At 37.6% G+C, this 20928-nt stretch overlaps 1 protein-coding gene across 1 annotated transcript; it reads right to left on the reverse strand.

Moving 5' to 3' along the window:
- Positions 1 to 439: 439 nt before the first annotated feature.
- On the reverse strand, positions 440 to 20489 carry LOC104236485 (vacuolar protein sorting-associated protein 41 homolog). Its single transcript, XM_009790405.2, has 19 exons — positions 20142 to 20489; positions 10984 to 11253; positions 10697 to 10876; positions 10236 to 10496; positions 8470 to 8602; positions 8282 to 8372; positions 6798 to 6900; positions 6244 to 6347; positions 6071 to 6164; positions 5821 to 5976; positions 5674 to 5736; positions 5502 to 5567; positions 4995 to 5195; positions 3826 to 3903; positions 3618 to 3737; positions 3450 to 3530; positions 3254 to 3339; positions 1287 to 1368; positions 440 to 1182 (listed from the first exon to the last, which is right to left on the reverse strand). Exons 1-19 carry the CDS (start codon positions 20382 to 20384, stop codon positions 727 to 729), a joined length of 2868 nt encoding a protein of 955 aa, XP_009788707.1. The 5' UTR covers positions 20385 to 20489; the 3' UTR covers positions 440 to 726.
- Positions 20490 to 20928: the final 439 nt, after the last annotated feature.

Below are 20928 nucleotides of genomic sequence, written 5' to 3' on the forward strand. Positions count from 1 at the left end.
TTAATGTCCCATAACAAGAAAAAGAAGAAAAGCAGACCAAAGAACAAAGCAAGAAATGTTTTGTTCGATCACCATAGGAATTGCTAGTCCCCAGGTCCCCCACACAACTCACACCAACTTTATTTCTATTTGCTACTAAACAGTATCATTTGCTCAAAAAATACTACAGTACACTTCCCACAAATATGACTACTAAATATTTAAAAGAGGCAATTTTCTTCCTAAACATGTTTCATTGTTACATACATAGAATCAACCACTAATATTTGTGTTAGGATAGGCTACCTACATCACACCCCTTGGGGTGCGGTCCTTCCCGGACCCCGCATGGATGCGAGATGCTTTGTGCATCGGGCTGCCTTTTTTCTCAATTTGCTTCATAATCAGCCTTCACAAGGTTAAATGTACGAAAATCGCAAAAGAGGGGAGAGATGAGATGAAGAAGAAGAAAATAAACCAATTATTTCTTGAACTATTAAACCAGACACACTTCCAAAAAACAGTATGGTATAAGAAATCTGGAGAATTACATGTGTTCTGCGTTCCTATATTGAAGATTTGAAGGGATAGCAGAGAATTGAACTTGAACTATAAATATAGCACAAATTCCTAAAATACAGATATGGAACATGAGAAAGCAGCATCTAATAAATAATAACACAAGCTCATGATATATGCACACAGCAAGCAAAACTATGGTACACAATAAGAAAACACAATAGATATTCAACCTGCTGCCGTAGTACATAAAATACAACGCATCCGAGGGGCACCTGAAGAAGCATCCCCATCATCGTCATCATCATCTTCTTCTTCTTCTTCATCAATACCATTATCAAATTCATAATATGACCCAGTCCCCTTGGAAGCAACCCCGGACTCTTTTTTACCGCCCACGGAAATGGTGGATTCCATAAGACACGTTGTATGGTAGGCATGACAACAAAAGAAGGCAATAATTGATACATTCTGTAGAGAAAACGGATCAAAACATATGCAACACCTTCCGCCCCCTCTGGTTTTTGATTTGACCTCCGTTGATTTCATACTCATGACTCTCTCTCCTAAATGTGAAGCCTTCTGCTCACTCTTGCGGGAACGTGCTTCATCAACGTCATCGCTCAAACATATCGCACGCTTTGCTTCCTTGTAGTATTTGACTAGCAGGTTGACGCAATCAGCCTGGCAGTGAAACCAAATCATCAAAGGAATTACTTCATCATAACTTGCAAGCTAATGCAAATCTTCTGTAACATACCCTGGAACGTAGGGTCATTATAACGTACCTTGAGTATGTCATTACATCCATGTCTAAGAGAAGTTTCTGTTCTGTAGTCAGTGACAATTTTGACTAGACGATCCCTCAGACTGCAATGGAATGCAATATTGCAATTATATTCAGGTTAGTTCCAAGATATTCGAGGTTCACTAACAGCACTTAGCATCATAAATTGCAAACCCAATCTGACTAATTAAATCAAAAATACGAACCACAGCATCCAATAAGTGTCACAAAAAATCTATAAATTGACTGACAATGCTCACGAAATAGCAATTGAGTCACGATTAGATTATATCCTCCTATTTCACTAGTCAAGAACACTTACCAGCAATAAAAACATTTTATACCAAAAGAATAAAAGCAAAAAACTTCATGTATCTTGTTTAAGGATGCAATTGAGGCAAGCTAATTCTAGCGTACAGTAACTAGCTAAAATAATACAACATTGATATAAGCCCAAACTAACACAGAAGGCAGTTATAAGGACGCAACTTTTCCTTGCAAAATTGTTCTCATGAAAAGTACTTTTCACCAAACAATAGAGACACTAAAACTAATAAAAGCCTAAAAAGGATTTGTTGGAGGGGACATAATGATGCAGGTGCTCCGGGTGCATTTTTCTAACTACTACCACGATATCAGATGTATGTAAAAATAATAATTGTTTATAACCAAAGGTAGGGGTAAGGTCTACATACACACTACCCTCCCCAGACCCCACTACGTGGCACTACGTGGGATTATACTAGATATGTTGTTATTGTAACCAAAAAATTCACTACTTCCAGCGTCGAAGCGTCGAATCTCAGTCGATAATGAACATGCCCTCTCTACCCTTCTCTACTTAGATTCACCAGTTATTCACCACTTATGATGTGAATTCGAGACATGCAACTACCACATATCATGCACTATACTACCTTCACCATTGCACCAAAAGTTTTGAAGGCATATGCATTTATGAATATCTAGTCTTTATGCACGTACTTTATATGTGTGTTTCATGTTAATTGTTAAGAATTCAAAGAAGAAAAAACTGAAAGATATATACCTTTTAAAAAAAACTTATAAAGAAGCAAAGTGGTTCATTTTATAATAATATGAACTTGACACTTTCCAAGAAGGAACTAAATTTAAAAAAAAAAATGGAAAAGAAATACATTCCTAAATTCTAACATAAATAAATTTAAAAAAGGTAAAAAATACATTTCTAAAGTTCCTAATGCAAAAACAAAAACAAAAACAAAAAGAGGAAAATACTTTTTCAAGAAGGAATCAACTTGTCTTCATTTCCAAAAATCTAAAGTAAACACTCAAGTTTTATCTCATTCCTAAAAACATACCTAAATATAAGTCACAAGGGAAAATAATTTTCATGAAGACGGAATCAAATTGTCTTCCATTCCTAAAAACATACCTAAACACAAGTAGAAAAGGAAAATGTCTCTTCAAGAAGGAATGAGATTGTATCGAAGTATAAATACATTCCTGATTATTCCTAACATAAATAAAAAGATATTGATGGTAATTACAATTTTATCCAATATGGAATGCACCTACGAAGGGTAAAAAAAGTCTATCAACATTTTGTGTTGGAGCTTCGTGCTTGTAAATAGCATACGTATAGATAAAGATAACAATTCTTCGAAAACTTCAGCTCATGAATGCAAGTTTTGAAGTTCTACTAATCGATCAACTTACACAAGTATTGGATTCAAATGATAAGCATCAAAAACTTCGTAAAATTTCCCAATCTAATTAGGGAGAATTATGTTGAGGACCGAAATGCACAAGAAGCCTATTTGATAAACATCGGTGAAGGCTTTATCCACAAAAAAGAAAAAAGAAAAAAAAAAGGAAAGAAGGAAAGCCTGAAGCTCAAACTCATAGCAGAAGAGAAATTTTACCAATACGATACTTTACCACTCATACCTATGAAAATGTGAGAGTTTACTCAACCAACAAACTTACCGAGGTATTTCCAAGCCATTAGGCAACATATTTACAATGTAAAGGGGATCAAGATTCCCTACAGTATGCTCTAATAATACTCCAACCTGTAAATAAGAAGAAACAAGGAAACTTAATCCAAACCGGCAAACATTAAAACAATGTTCATAGATTCTCCTGTGCTTTAACAAAAGGGAAAAGGAAGGTGATGCTTTACCATTTCAGGCTTATTAAGACTTTGTTTAATCAGCTCTTCCCAGAGTTCATCATCATGTTGCATGCTTACAAATTCTATGGCCTGCATGTGAGTAGTTATAAGGCTAGTTCGTTTGACTCCAAACTTAAAAAAGTAATATTAAGACTACAAAAAATCAGCAAAAGCCACCTCTTCTATATCTCCTAATTTATTTATGATAACTGCAAGGGCTTGCTTTGCATTCCCCATTCTTCCAAGGATGAAAACTTGCTCCTTTAATAAATCTCTCTTCACACAGATATCATAAGCCTAGCATAATTCATTAAATAAAAGGAAGGTCAATAAGAAGAACAATAAACCAGAGATTGGGATTTGTCAGCCATTCATTCACAAAAACCTTCTCGAGTGTATAATGCTGGCTACTTCTGAGAAAGGGAAGCATCATCTTTGGATCATAGTCAGCATAAAGCTCGACCTATGAAAATCATAAACAAACAGAAACTGAATCAGTGGAGACCAATAGAATCCAAAAAATTTAAGAATCAAGTACAAAAATAAAGGTATCCATAAACCAAGTAAATGCATAGACATTACAAAGCATGGACATAAAAGAGAAAAAACCACAAAAATGGGGCATAAAAACCTTAAGACATAAGGAAATACTTGTCTTGCCACTTCCAAAATTATATCTTCTCAGCTAGTTGAATGTTATCTTTCTCCTATGGAACATATAAGACGCTGCTTTTCTTTTTACTAATTAGAGAGACTCTGTTTCATGGGCTCATCTATAGGTGCTATTTGATACCAGTGGGTAAGTATTCAAGACATGTACATGTAGTTTTATATGCTCCGCATATAAATTTTTTTGGGTGTATTTTGAAGAATTCAGACGGAGTACCCACACCAATGTCGGACCAGATTGACATGGTACGCCAATATAAATGAAGGATCCATAGAACATAGGAGATACTTAAGTTACCCAAAAATAAATACACATGAAATTGTTTAATCCACTGTGCGTATGTATGGGTTAGAGCACAATTAACAACGTAACATACAATGTAGAACACTGGAGAAAGGCTGTTTCGGGATAAGGATATTTATAAGCATTAGGCAGCGCTAGTTAATGGAACAGCTCTTTCTCGAGTTATTTTAGATTTATACACTTACGGATGAACATGTTAATTTTATGTTCAACATATCTGAACAATATGATCAATGTAATGGATTAACTTTTCTACACGTTCAGTAAATTTTAATTGGTTTGGACCTATCTTACCAATTTAGAGTTTGCCAAGGGCTTAGTGTCCTTGAGTTAACCACATGGAAATATTCATTGATTAATTGCGCTAAGAAATTGTCAAGTGGCACAAAATGGGATAAGGGCACCTATATGATCAGAAAGATAACTTCAGTTACAATTCAAAACAAAATATTTATAGCCCTGCATGAGCAGCGGCATAATTCTAGTCATAAAAGATGCACTGCCACGTCACATAGGCCTCACCTAGTAACAACCTCAAAGCTTAAACAAGCTTTACAGTGAACGCTATCATCTATACAAACCTGCATGTCATGGTAATCCCGTCCAGCATGAGGATTCACCTCAAATAGTGAATGAAGGTACAGATGCAAAAGGTAGCGATGGTCACACTTATTCCTTGCAGCCATAAGTTGTGACACTACTTCGGGTGGATGTATTAGGTCCATATGCTGGATCAACAAAGGTATGGCACGCTTGCTGTCAACCATCATAAGTTGGACAACCTGTCAGTCCATGGCAATTAGACAATCATAAGTGAAGCAATTGTAGAAGCATATTATCTAACCTATGACAATTATTATGTTCTTAAAGTCTGTTACTTCTTATTTCAAGAATATCAAGAAGGCAAAGTTAGGATTTTATTTTCTTCTAGAAATAGTAAAACATCAATCGACCTAAAGAAAAAACAGAACAGAAAACGAAAAAAGATAAAGATTTCATTTTCCATTTGAGCTGAATTACATCTTTCTCAACATAATATATGAGACAGTTACATAACAAAATTCAGCCAATCTAATGTACAACCATACCTTTTCACGTACAGCATCATGCAAATTATGCTTTTCAATGAAGTCGAACAGATCCGGCTTCATAAGCTGGAAGCATAAACAATTGGACAAAGAGCAAAAGAAGTCAACTTATTAACACAATTATCAACATCCTCCTCCAGAGTAATAATTTTTGATATAGCACTGCACTTACATCCGCATAAATAGCAAAAGCTTTTTCATGTTGCCCATCAATCACATATAATTCTGCTAATGCCTATATGTTAAAGTAGACAATAAATAAATGTACCTAAAAAACATATAGAACAAAGGAGATAAACGGTAACTCCTTTGCACTTACCTCTTTGATGTAATCAGTCATAGATGAAGTATTAAGCTGAGATTCTATAGCTGAGATAACAGGTGATGAAGAATAAATGCTAGGTGTCCAGGATTTGACAGTTGATAAGAGATCCTTGTGGAAAGCTGGATTTGTTGCCAGAGCAACAAGAGCTACCTATATTACAACAAATGATTCAGTTGTTGACTATCTTTAGGCATTTATATGAAGCCATTCAAGAACCTACTGGACACAGTAGAAAAGTGCAGACCTCATAAGCTGTATCACGCAATCTTGGATTTTCTGTTGGGATGTATGGGACCAACACAGGGAGTTGTCGCAGATGTGCAAAATGAAAAACCCATCTGGAAAAGACAGCCAGTTGCAATTCAATAATTCAAAGTATATTTCCAAGAGATTTCAGCGTTTTAAGGATATTCATACCTTTCCCACGCAGAAGCTGATCCTCGCAACAATTTTGGGCATAATGATGCCGCTTCTCCGTACTTCCTTTCCACAATCAGATGATCAAGGTATCTCGAACCCACCTGATTTGAGTAAGCAATTTTGTGAGAGAAACATGCTTGAATGAGTATCTTGTTAGTGGATGTCCAAATCTTAAAAGCATGATCAAAAGGAACAATCAAGCATAAACTCAATACAGAAACTATCCATGTATAGTAAAATGTATTGGTGCAGAAATTGAGAACTGTGACACCTAAATCTACTGGGCACTATGTAAATGAGTTGTGTCAAGCAATTTTTATCTTTATCCAATAAGATGGACCATTTTAGAACATAAGGCAGAAACAGAGAAGAGATGAGGGCAGCATACAATAATTTAGAAGCTTGTCTTATTGATAGGACTTTTATATATACAAGACACATAGAAGTTGTTGAGCATCATAGCAACAAATTAACCTATATTAAGCTGAATTGATATGAAAACTATCCATGTTCGATGAAAAATCAAGGTGAACCACATTCAAACAAAATACCTCTTCATGGAGCTCACTCCTACCCTGATTGGCCTCAACTGCTTCTAAAGCTTTCTCATGCCATCCATGCTGGAGAAGCCAATTAATATGATCTTCTGTATCCCTAACAATCAACCATAGGATAAATATGAAATTAAATTAACAATTTATGTCGATCATCACTCCTGTATCTAAATAGAAGGGAGTGGCATTCTTTGGATAGGTAGATGTTTTTGATTGTTAATATAAAATTCTTTGGATAGACAGATGTTGCTGAATGGAATGCCAAGATCCATTTCTGCAGGCTAGAGACGTAGGACTTAAGTTATGAGGCATGATACCAACTTAAAGTCCTTAATGGGGTCAGACACTTTTAGGACAAGCACATGCCTAGACATCTGCAACACATTCTTTTAGTTTGTGTATTCTTTTTTTTTTAAATTTCTGAGCATGTGCATCTTCCATTTCCTACATTTCCACACCAAATGAAACATTGTTTGGCTACTGTTGAAGGCCAGATCAGATTTGCTCTTCTTTTCCTCTTCCTTTTCTCTTCACCACCTTTGCCCCTACTTTTCTGCTTGGCTGCTAGCTTGCTACCATGCTTCTGGTTGGGGTTATCTTCTTCGGCTCCCCGACTTCTCTGTTCTCAAGTTCAAGCTTTCTTCTTCCTCTTCCTCTTCCTCTTTCCCTTCCCCTTCCCCTTCCTCCTTCTCCTCCTCCTACTCCTCATCCTTCACTAGTCTTTCCCAAACTACCTCCCTCCCTTCTAATTCGGTTTATTATGCTGCCATCTTATTTATTTATATATTTCTCTCCGCTTTATGCTTTTGCAGCACAACTATAGCTCCACACTGTATGACTTTTTGGTATATGAAATATGCTTGGAATCTTGAAAATCACTTAGTTTTTCGAGTTACTTGGATACCTTCCTGAAATCACTAAATTGTCACGTGTAAAATTTAAAAACAGATCACTAAAAAGTCGCAGTCCACCACAGCATATAGGCCTCGTGCATGATAGATTACACTTTAATTATGTGGATCACATGGAGAGAGAGAGAGAGAGAGAGAGAGAGGAACAAGAGAGCTCTTGATGGATTAGAGAAAGATTTTGTACACTTGAGAAATAGCCTCTTTTCCCTTATTTCCTTTTGGTGCACCCACGAGGTTCCTATATGTACGGTAGATTGTCTTTGGTAGAAAACCATGTCTTTTTTTAAGGTTTTCTAATTTTTGGTATACCTCTTATGTACAGCCCCGCTTTTTGCGCTTCTTTTAATGAAGTTTATTACTTTATCAAACAAAAGTTACACTTGAAAGGGAAGGGGGGGGGGGGGCAACACCAGGCACTAATTATTCAGAAGAGATTGAGAAAGGTAAAAGAGAAAGAAAACACAGCATACCAGCAAATAACACAAAAAGAACCTCACTTTGCTTGGTGCATATATGCATAATCACATAAGAATTGACACATGAAAACAATTAGAAAAGAGCTTTACCAACCTTGGCTTCGCAATGACCACATCTTTTGGGGACACAATGTAGTATAAGGGTTCATCACCAGCAGCCCACTGACCCCCTGCATAGCTGCTACCTAAACCATTTGGTTATGTTATATCAACTTCGTAAAGAATCTCTTAAGAGTGACATGAATACAGAGTGATGAAAACCTTATAAACACTCAAGATTACCTGAAAATGGAGCATGTGCAAGTGAATAGTCTTTCGCCTTGTAATGCTCAAAGCCATGTACAGGGAGAGCATCGGTAGCGAGCTCATCATTATTCCATGCCACAACGCGCACTTCTGGTCTTTGAGCATTTCCCTGTTGGATGAATTACAAATCCTAGCAACTATCACCAATTACCCTTATTAAACAACATGGATATCAGTAGCATTTAGTGGGTAACAAACGAAAGTTTAGGAGAACGTCCTACAGAGAAAAGCAAAGATTATGGCATTAATGTCATATGGCGGAGGCAACCAAATATATAGTTCATCTGTTAGAAAGCTACAAGGAACATGGCAGTTTGAAATCACAAAAACTTACAAGGCTAGAAAGTAAATTTTAGAATTAAATACATCCCTATATAATTTATTTGAAAATATAGCCCCCTCTACATAACTTAGGATAACTTTCTCCAATTTATGCATCATAGAAACCATTGAATTTTTTTACCCAAATAAACAGAAAGCGTACAAACACAATCCCCTTATTAACTCATTGCATAACACTAAAGTAGTGTTCTTACTAGACGACCTCCTCACCAGCCCTACTGCCCCTGTCCCCCCTAAAATAACACTTTTTTGTATCTTTGGTCCTTCTTTGGTTTAAAATCTGAACTAATAGGAAATGTCGTCCTTTTCACAAGAACAAGAAAGAATAGCCAGCTTGGGTAGAAATGTTAACACACAACCAAGTCCATAAATGGAATAGAGCTTTGCGAATATTCCAAAAGGTGAGGAAGGTCATGCGACATGAAACTTCTGGAGCAGCATACAAAACTTAACCCAAAACTTTACAAGGCCACATAGACATGCAGTGGTCACTTGATGAAAAAGAAATTATTTCTTTCTTGCAAAAAAGAGTGCATTAAGAAAGGGAATAACTTAAAAACAAAAGAGTGGAATATAAAAGGCAAGAACTCAACAATCTTATAACTATGTCAATCAACATATGAATTTGATGCATCACAGAGACATGAAAATTGTACAAACAGCGTTTAAGCGACATAATATAGGCAGCCGAAAGAAGAACTTGTGAGTCTTAACATGGTTCAGAAAATCTAGAGGAATCTGAATTATGCAACTATTTAGACCTCACTAAAGAACTTCTCTACTGGGTTTTAGGAAACAGATATTTCTCCTTATGCCTCCGACTTCAAGATATACACTATCTTCCCCCGTTTCTCCTCTTCTTCTTGCCCATATGGTCATCAAAGGCTCAATAATTTTTTCTCATGGGGTTCTTAATCCCAGAGTGCGCCCTCCTCGACAATTCCATCCAAGTACCGGCCAACTCCCACCAACCCAGTATTGAGTAACTTCGCCCACCAATACTTAGCAAAATGAGAATAAATCACCTAGTTTTTTTTATCTCTATTGGTATTTGAACTCGGGTCTCCAAGATATGCATCCACTTCATTGTCCACAAGGACATACCCTTGGGTGCAACAATGAAGGAAAATGGAAGTGCATAGTAGCATCAAAAGACTACATTCAACAGTCTTGATCACTATGAGACCGGAATTTACATTCAGGTCGAGTACAACCATTTGAAGTCAAGGGCTGGCATCAAATAACTACAAAGCATTTTCCCTCAAAAAAAAGTGAGCTTCCCATAAAAGTGAAGCATAGCAAGAAATATAACTGATTCATAAAACAGAAAGGACCAACTTCTTTGACATTTGATCCAGTCTATCAGTTAAGTCCAAGGTCAGAAAGAAGGAAACAGATACCTGTCTTGAGGGAATAGTGCTGCTGAAGTTCTTCTCTCCATCTTCTTCGGCAGGAATATAAGCTAGAATAACCAAGGAATCACCAAAAGGAGCAATTCCTGAAATGAAATAGCTGGTTTGAAAGGATGCCACAATGTCCACCTGATTCAGACTAGACATGGTTATATACTTGTATGTCCCATTCACGCCTTTGTTTTGGTTTGTTCTTATCGATGCAATTTTCACAGAGGTTCCCCATCCAATGACCAAAACAGTGTCATCCTGATTGTTAAGATAAAACAATGAGAATTGTCCAGAATAATTAGAAGTAACAACATACACAACAACTGAGGCCAAAAGAGACAATTATGGTTTTACATGCAAAATATGGTGGGAACCTAAAGTATTGCAGCAGTCTTACATTGCATACACATGGCTCATAACAAATACAATTAGTTTTCTACAACAGCCTTGAAAACCACCTGCCAAACTATGTGAGGGACCAGAAGTTCAGGGCGTGGACTTCCACGAGGTCTTTCAATGAAAGTTATGCGCTGATCATTGGCAGCATCATAAACTTTAACTCCTGCATCATTCGCCCAGGCAATGAGACTAGTCCGCCACTTCACTGCATGAATTGGACCTTCACCAGAGTGCAGAACCTGCCAAAAGAACCACATGAATACAAATCAAGAATTTCCCACAATCTTTTCATGCTCCTTCCATCAGAAAGGTAAATGCAAATTAACCCCATGGACAAAAGACAAACCTGGTCCCGGTAGCCCATCCACTTCTTAGCATTAAGATACAAGTTACCAGCTAAACCACCAGTCACAAATCTTCTGGAAGATTTTCTTGCATAATCTGGGTCTAAAGCAACGGCCTTCATTGGACGATGATACTCAAATTTCATCCTCTCATTAGTGAAAAGACTATTTATTACGATAGATCCATCATCGGAACAGCTTCCAATGTATTCCGCTTCTGCGTCAAAGCAAAGATCGTTGACTGCAGCAGTATGAGCAGCAAACTCTTTAACCTGTGGCAAACAAAAATTTCTTTAATATTTCAAGTAAAGAACAAGTGACTGCTTGATTAGGAAAGAGCAAGAACCTTTTTATGGAAAGAGATTAGAGAAATGCAATGCAATATTGGCATAATCTGTATGCCAACCTTTCCTCAGAATGCAGAAGACAGACAGATTGGCCTATTTGAAGATCAAAATTAAATGAAGATAGATGCTCTAGATTCCCAACAGGCCACATCCTTTTACTGATTAATCCAATGGACAAGTTTGCACCACCATGCCAAAATGCTTTTCTAGCATTTGCAATGGAGATCAAGGACAACAATTTCAATAGTTTACACATTGCCATACAATAACTAGTATTGCACCTTAAGCCCAAACTAGTCGGATTGGATATATGAATTTCCATATTCATTCCGCTCCATCTGGATTGGTCTCATCTCAGTACTCGATAATAACAAGGTAGTGATTTTCTAAAACTAGGAGTTATCTAAACCTAACACTTATCCCTATGTTCACATAGAAACCTCTAACAAACTAAGAAGACTCCTGGCTAGCACCAAGAACTAATCTATCAGTATCGCCTACATGAATACTTTGTTCCATTATATTATGTTCTTAATTAATAGGTATGGATTCAAGAGATTGTAGGTCTTCCAAAACAATTTTCCTATGTGTAGTTTTAGGTTTCTAGCCTTTTTTAACACCTTCAATCATCATAGTACCTTCCTAAGGACCGATGTATTTAGAGGTCCACGTAAAACCAAGACCGTCTCCTCAAAACCTTCTCTCTTGTGTTTTTTATTAGCCGCCTTCTCTTTACTCATCTATATGTGCTACTTGCACCTTCAACTCGATTTGATCATTTCTATATCGCCTAATCTTGTAGTGTCGCATATACATCTCCACATCTACATTTCAGTGACATTCGTTTTGTGGAAATGATAGGCCCTACTGTCCGAATATTCATTCTCATGTAGCATTTGTCAGGCACACAATTGTTTTATAAAACTTACCTTTATTTTGACTATGTATCCTTTAATCGCACAACACTCCCATAGCACTTTTCTGTTTCACCTTTCGTACTTTAATTTTAATGTTACATATTCATCTATCATGTTATTCTTCAGACAGAATGAGCCTAGATATCTGAATTGTCTGCATTTTATTTTTATGAATCTTAATTGTCTGCATTTAGATACCATAATCCCGTCTAATCTCACCTCAAGTTCATTCTTCTTATGCAGGCTACACTTGCACACTATATATTTTGTCTTACTTCAATTTATCTTAATACTCTTAGTCTCTCAAGTGCTTCTCCACGGTTCAAGATTTTGATCTACTTAGTTCTTGGTTGCGCCAATTAACAATTAGCACAACATTTTCTGCAAGTAGTATACACCACAAGATCTCTTCTTGTATACTATTAGTTAGCTCATCCATAACTAGGATACAAAAAAATATGGGCTCAACAAATATCCCTAGTGTAAATCCATGGTCACGAGAAACTCCTCTGCATCCCTGACCAATGTCCTCAAACTTGTGATAGCTCCTTCGTACATATCCTTTATGGCATTTACATATTGCATATGAATCTAGTGTTCCAGCAACCACCAGCTTACTTTTTTTGACACACTATCATATGTTTTTTTCTAAGTCAATGAATATCACGCAGAGATCCTTCTTTCTCTTTATTAACTTCCATCAATTTTCCTAATGAAGATATAGCCTCTGTTATAGATCTATGAAGCATATATTTAACCTGATTTCTACTGCTCCTTTAATCCTAGGTCTATGATATATCACCATCTCCTAAAGCTTCATATGACTCATAAGCTTAATATCAGATAGTTCATACAACTTCGAATAGCCCGAACAAAGAAGTCTCTACTTGTTTTCCAATCCTTACTACAATATTAAATAGCTTGGTAAGTCGTATTATCCTAACCTCTTCATTGCACTTCACAAGAAGGATACGATCTCGACTACAAGCTTTTCAACCCTCAATACTTTTTATGGCATCTTTTACTTTTGTATACGTTAGTCTATGTGCTTAACTAAGGTTTCTATCTAGCCTAAAATGATATGGGATTAGAATGATTAGAGTTTCATGAAAGCCCCAATACTCCACTTTCTCTAAGTAGGATGCTTCTAATAAGAATGGACCTTGGGCCTAACTTAACCCAAAAAGCTAGCTCAAAAGGTGAGGGTTACCCAAGCCATATAAAGACTCCAAGGAACCCATCCATCTCCGATGTGGGATTCTATCACCCCACCCTCCACCCATGCATGTCCAAAACCTGCCAACTAAAGCGTGAACAGTCTATCCTGAGGGGTCCAACATCAGGGGCCTCGTTCTGATACTGTTGATTAGCATGATTCAAGGAGACTTGATTTAGGAGTGTTTGATTAGCATGATTTCAGGAGATTTGATTATATTTAGGAGATCTGATTTGATTTGATAGCTGGATTGATTGTACAGATTTATTTTATTTCCTTAATTAGCATTAGGAGCTTTGTATAAATTCCCTTGCTCATGGGATGCAAACATACACAGAAAGCCTTTTCTTCTTCTCAAAATCTACACGGTATCAAAGCCATTGCTGCCTTTTTGAGGTGAGTTATCTCCCTCGCAGCACTAGGGTTCCTTTTTTATCAGAGAGGTCGAGTTTTCTCTCTCTTGTTGGTTGTCCGCAACACAAACTCCTTCTGATTTCCTTCTGATTAGGCTGAAACATGGAGACATTCAAGGAGATGGTTTCTGGAGAAATCTTGTCTTCGGATGAAATTCAGCTTCTCCGTCGCCTCCTAGCCAAACTTGACTCTACTAATGTTGCCATATCCAATCATGTGCAATCAGGTACTACATTTGCTGATAACCTTAATTCTTGGATTGTCGATTCTTGTGCAAATAGACACATGACAGGCTCTTCTAAATGCATTCAAAACTATTCTCCGTCTCCTAAGGAGATAATGTTAAAATAGTCAATGGTTCTTTAGCACCTATCTCTGGAATAGGTTCTGTCATTTGTACTCCTGATATTAAACTATCATTCGTGCTCATGTCCCTGAGTTCCCTATCAATCTTTTTATCTGTTAGTGCCATCACCAAAGCTCTAAACTGTAAAATCGAGTTCTTTCCCGATCATTGTATTTTTCAGGATCTTCAAACAGGGAAAAGGATTGGCAGTGGTAGATTGTGTGATGACTTGTAAACGCGGTGAATCACCAGTTTGGATCGAAGAATAGGCACCCACGAATTAGCAGCATATTTGCGAGATCTATCGAGTGGAAAACCGGGATGTCGATACACCGAAGAGCTACCAAACACGATCACCAACAAGAGAGTAGCAAGTGCGCAGTTATGGATCTGATTGAGGAGCGCTGGGAAGAATGGATCGGGGAGATGCCCTTGAAGATCACTTACCCAGCTCTGGAAGGACATGAGTGGAGAATTGTCACCACAGTCTATCCTGAGGGGTCCAACATCAGGGACCTCGTTCTGATACTGTTGATTAGCATGATTCAAGGAGACTTGATTTAGGAGTGTTTGATTAGCATGCTTTCAGGAGATTTGATTATATTTAGGAGATCTGATTTGATTTGATAGCTGGATTGATTGTACAGATTTATTTTATTTCCTTAATTAGCATTAGGAGCTTTGTATAAATTCTCTTGCTCATGGGATGCAAACATACACAGAAAGCCTTTTCTTCTTCTCAAAATCTACATGGTATCAAAGCCATTGCTGCCTTTTTTAGGTGAGTTATCTCCCTCGCAGCACTAGGGTTCCTTTTTTTATCAAAGAGGTCGAGTTTTCTCTCTTTTGTTGGTTGTCCGCAACACAAACTCCTTCTGATTTCCTTCTGATTAGGCTGAAACATGGAGACATTCAAGGAGATGGTTTCTGGAGAAATCTTGTCTTCGGATGAAATTCAGCTTCTCCGTCGCCTCCTAGCCAAACTTGACTCCGCTAATGTTGCCACATCCAATCATGTGCAATCAGGTACTACATTTGCTGATAACCTTAATTCTTGGATTGTCGATTCTTGTGCAAGTAGACACATGACAGGCTCTTCTAAATGCATTCAAAACTATTCTCCGTCTCCTAAAGGAGATAATGTTAAAATAGTCAATGGTTCTTTAGCACCTATCTCTGGAACAGGTTCTGTCATTTGTACTCCTGATATTAAACTATCATCCGTGCTCATCTCCCTGAGTTCCCTATCAATCTTTTATCTGTTAGTGCCATCACCAAAGCTCTAAACTGTAAAATCGAGTTCTTTCCCGATCATTGTATTTTTCAGGATCTTCAAACAAGGAAAAGGATTGGCAGTGGTAGATTGCGTGATGACTTGTATATATTAGATGTGACTCAAAACTCTGGTCAAGCCTTTTTTGGGGAAAGTAGGGATGTCAACCAAGAAATAATACAACGGCATAGACAGTTAGGACACCCATCATTCTTTGTTTTGAAGAAGTTATATCCCGATTTGTTTTCAAGGACTCAATTTGAATCTTTGTTCTGTGATGCGTGTGAATATGCCAAGCATACTAGAAACTCTTATCATGTGAGTGATAATAGAAGCACAACTCCGTTTATGACTATTCATTCTAATGTATGGGGTCCTATCCAAACTGTTTCTTTGTCTGGTAGTAGATGGTTTGTTACTTTCATTGATTGTTGCACTAGGATGACTTGGGTATATTTGTTAAAAGCCAAAAGTGAAGTTTTCTCTTCTTTTCAATCATTTCATAAGATGATTTGTACTAGTTTGATGCCAAAATAAAAATCTTGAGAACTGACAATGGCAGCAAATACATGGATAAAAGATTTGGTGCTTATTTGGAGTCCAATGGGATAGTCCATCAGACTAGTTGTCCTTACACTAGTGCACAAAATGGGGTTGCTGAAAGAAAAAATAGACATATGTTAGAAGTAGCAAGATCTCTTATGTTTACCATGCATCTACTAAAAACCTTACTGGGGGATGCTATTCTAGCGGCTGCCTATCTTATCAACAGAATGCCACTTAAACCCCTCAATTTTCAAAGTCCTCTGGAAGCTTTAAAGGGTAAGAATGAATACAATGTTCCTCCAAAGGTGTTTGGGTACGTTTGCTTTGTCCACACTAGAAATTCTGGGAAACTTGATCCTAGAGCTATAAAGTGTGTTTTATTGGGTATTCTCCGACACAGAAAGGTTACAAATGTTATCATCCTCCCTCTAGGAGATCTTTTGTTAGCATGGATGTTACCTTTCGAGAATCTGAACCCTACTTCAGTATTACCTCATCACCTCTTCAAGGGGAGAGTAGTAAGGAGGAAAAGGTGATTCTACCTAGTTCCATTACTGAACCTCTTGATGACATTGTCACAGGGGAAAGTGAAATTGGAGAAAGAATTCAGGGGGAGACTATTAGGCGTTTGGATAGGCCTGATTTGAAAACTTACTCAAGGAAAAATAGAGCAGAAGAAGCCATCATGCAATCTACCGAAGTTGACCCTTCTTCTACTCGTGGGTTATCTACATTTCCTAATGAGCTAGATGAACCTATTGCTCTCAGAAAAGGAGTCAGATCTTGCACCACCATACACCTTTTATTTAATTTTATCTCCTACAATTCTTTGTCTCCCTCATATAGAGCCTTTGCCTTGTCTATTTCTTCTGTGTCTATTCCCCAGAATTGGAGGGAAGCTTTTGCAGATTCCAAAATAGAAGCAAGCTATGATTGAAGAAATGAAGGCTTTGTCAAAAAATGAGACATAGGAACTTGTCACTTCACCACCAAACAAGAAGTTGGTTGGCTGCAAATGGGTCTTTACTGTGAAGCACAAAGCTGATGGCTCAATTGAAAGATTCAAAGCAAGATTAGTGGCTAAGGGATTTACTCAGACTTATGGAGTGGATTATCAAGAGACATTTGGCCCTGTTGCTAAGATGAACACTGTTAGAATTCTTTTATCTTGTGCAGCTAATCTTGATTGGGAGTGAAGAATGCATTTCTTCATGGAGACTTAGATGAAGAGGTGTATATGGAGATTCCTCCTGGATTTGATACTGCACAGAGTCAAGGAAAAGTATGCAAATTGAAAAAAGCCTTATACGGACTGAAGCAATCCCCTTGGTTTGACGATTCAGCAAAGCAATGATCTCCTTCGGTTACCAACAAAGCAATGCTGATCACACCCTCTTCATAAGACATCAAACGGGTAAACTCACTCTTCTCATAGTTTATGTTGATGACATAGTAATGACAGGAGATGACAAAGAGGAGATGTCTCGATTGAAGAAGTTGTTGGCACATAAATTTGAGATCAAAGATCTAGGAAAATTACAGTACTTCTTGGGAATTGAGGTTGCTAGATCCAAAAGAGGAATCTTTATTTCGCAAAGGAAGTATATTCTGGATCTTTTGAAAAAAAACGGTATGACAGGTTGCAGACCCGCAGAATCGCCCACCGAAAGCAACCACAAGTTACAAAGCAGAGTTGGAGAATCAATTGATAAGGAGAGATATCAGAGGCTGGTTGGAAGACTCATTTATCTCTCCCACACTAGACCAGACATAGCCTATTCAGTTAGCCTGGTGAGTCAGTTCATGCATGATCCCCGAGATCCTCATATGCAAGTTGTCTTTCATATTTTGCGGTATCTGAACTCTGCTCCAGGGAAAGGTCTATTTTTTTCCAAACATGATCACCTCCAAATAGAAGCCTTTACAGATGCAGATTGGGCTGGATCTCTAGATGACAGAAGATCAACATCCGGTTATTGTACGCTCGTAGGAGGAAACTTGGTTACTTGGAGAAGCAAGAAGCAAAGTGTAGTTGCTAGATCAAGTGCGGAGGCAGAATATAGAGCTATGGCCTAGGGTGTTTGCGAACTGCTTTGGCTACAAAGCTACTACAAGAATTAAGACTGTATGAAAAAGGAAAATTTTCCTTGTACTGGGACAATAAAGTTGTCATCAGTATAGCTCATAATCCAGTCCAGCATGACCGAACAAAGCATGTGGAAATTGATCGACACTTCATCAAAGAAAAAGTTACAACTGGTGTCTTGAGTTTGTTTCATGTGCCATCGGAAAAACAGCTAGCTGATGTGTTTACCAAAGGTCTCAACAAGCGAACTTTCCATACTTTGAGTTGCAAGTTGGACATGTGCGATATCTTTGCACCAACTTGAGGGGGAGTGTTGATTAGCATGATTCAAGGAGAGTTGATTTAGGAGTGTTGATTAGCATAATTTCAGGAGATTTGATTATATTTAGGAGATCTGATTTTATTCTGATTTGATTTAATAGTTGGATTGATTGTACAGATTTATTTTATTTCCTTAATTAGCATTAGCAGCTTTGTATAAATTCCCTTGCTCATGGGATGTAAACATACACAGAAATACAAGAAGCTTTTTCTTCTTCTCAAAATCTACATCCATGATAGAGAAATGGACTTTTGGCCTAACTCAATACCAAAAGTTAACCCATGAGGTAAGGATTGCCCAAGATCATATAAGGATACCTATTTATATTTACCGCCCGATGCGGGACTCAACACCCCCTACACCCAGGACTAGACATGTAAAGCATGGACAATATAAAATGGGGGCCAATATTGGATAAATTGGAATGAACTTGGGCTATGATACCAAGATAGGAATAGACCTTTGGCCTAATTTAACCCCAAAAGCTAGCTCAAAGGGTGATGATTGCTCAAGACATATAAAGAGTCCAAAGAACCCATCCATCTTCGATGTGGGATTCCATCACCCCACCCTCCACCCCTGCATGCCCAAACCTGCCAACTGAAGCGTGAACAGTCTATCCTGAGGGGTCCAACATCGGGGGGCCTCGTTCTGATACCATGATAGAGAAATGAACCTTTGGCCTAACTCAATACCAAAAGTTAACCCATGAGGTAAGGATTGCTCAAGATCATATAAGGATACCTATTTATATTTACTGCCCGATGTGGGACTCAACACCCCCTACACCCAGGACTAGACATGTAAAGCATGGACAATATAAAACGGGGGTCAATATTGGATAAATTGGAATGAACTTGGGCTATGATACCAAGATAGGAATAGACCTTGGGCCTAATTTAACCCCAAAATCTAGCTCAAAGGGTGATGATTGCCCAAGACATATAAAGAGTCCAAAGAACCCATCCATCTCCTATGTGGGATTCCATCACCTTCTCTATATTATTAGGTGAAGAAGTTGGCGGCTTTTCTAGATTAACCCGTAAAAAGAAAAGGAAAATAAAAATTGCTTCATTGTAATTACACAGAGCAAAGCCTAAACCCTCTCGAGTAACTAGAAAGTTGTTAAACTATCTTTCAGCTGCACAGCGAGCCCCCAGGACACTTTCTGCAGAAATGTAAGCAGTTTTGCTGGGTTCATCTTGATGACTATTTTAAGGATCATCTTTCCAGGTTAAAATCTGAGTCGTGAAAGAAACAAACAAGGCTGGCACTAGAAATGTGGACTAAAAACCTAAACCATTTTGTTAGTATTTTCTCGCCTCGGGTGTATCACGACCTGCATCACACATCACTATAGTTAATTTAAAGCTAAAAAGAAAAGAAATAGCATCTCTCTGCTCATAATTCTCAGCAAAACATAACCTCTAAAATTTAAACTTTGCCTTATCCACCAATTTATTTACCGTGTTATCACATGATACTAAGAAGGAAATTTGAAACCAAATAAACAATAAAAAGAGAGCTAAAAATTGACAAAGCAGTCATCTTGAAGGCAATTTGACCCCGTTCACTATTTTCCAGCTAAATCCACACAAAATATAAGCAATTTCACCACAGTAACATAAACCTCAGTCATGAATGCAAAAAATAAGAAGATAACCTTAATGCAAAAAAAAAAAACAATCATTACCTGATTGCCAAGGAAATCTAGAATGTGAACGGCTCCACCGTAAGTACCAAGAGCAATCATTCGTTCGGCGACGGCAATACACGTGGCAGCATCGCTTGAGAGAAGCGATTGTACACTGCCTCCCATCCTCTGATACTTAAGTCTCGGTTCATATTCTTCTTCTTTCTCCTCCTCTTCTTCGGAATCTTCTTCTTCTTCTTCATCCCTCTCGTCGATTCCGTTATCTGATAGCTTCCGTGACATTCCGAACTCCGATTAACTGAAGATCTGTAAAGGTTAGTTTAGTTACGGTACTTTGCTTTTTCTTTTGTGTGGGGCGGTTTTTTGAAGAGAAAGAAAGAAGCGTTTTTGGGTTGCCCGTTAAACAGTTGATTAGAAGGAATACTTATTTGCAAGAGAACAAAAGGAATGGTTAATAGTAAGAAGTATGACTGCGACCTGTTATTTGTTTTGTGCTTAATCTAGTTTTAATTTTAATTAGTTTTTTGGATTGATATGTTGATGTGCTTTTGGTTTAGTCAATCAGGTTTTAAAGGAGGTGCTTTCTCGTGATATTTACGTTAGCTCATCTTATGCTAATCACAATATTGTTTTTTTTTTTTTTAGAGAATATCATTTATAGCCCATCGGCCCAAACATATAACACCCGATAGCCTTAAAATTGAAATATCATTTTATAGCCCAAAAGCAATTTTAGTGGCTAGCCCAAAAATAATTACGGCTCAATCTGCTATCCATATCCCTATCCCTATCCTTGCCCCCTTCTCTTCTATCATCTCGATCGATT

This window comes from Nicotiana sylvestris, chromosome 11 (genome assembly GCF_000393655.2).
Source record: "Nicotiana sylvestris chromosome 11, ASM39365v2, whole genome shotgun sequence".
In the NCBI taxonomy this organism is placed as follows: Eukaryota; Viridiplantae; Streptophyta; class Magnoliopsida; order Solanales; family Solanaceae; genus Nicotiana; species Nicotiana sylvestris.

Excerpts from the sequence above, each read along its gene's own strand:
- LOC104236485 (XM_009790405.2), bottom strand. The coding sequence starts at position 20,384 with ATGTCACGGAAGCTATCAGATAACGGAATCGACGAGAGGGATGAAGAA. Across the intron at positions 10,877-10,983 it reads GGATGGGCTACCGGGACCAG|GTTCTGCACTCTGGTGAAGG; the intron begins GTTTGTCTTTTG and ends TTCTTTTGGCAG. Across the intron at positions 6,901-8,281 it reads GTGGTCATTGCGAAGCCAAG|GGATACAGAAGATCATATTA; the intron begins GTTGGTAAAGCT and ends GTTGATTGTTAG.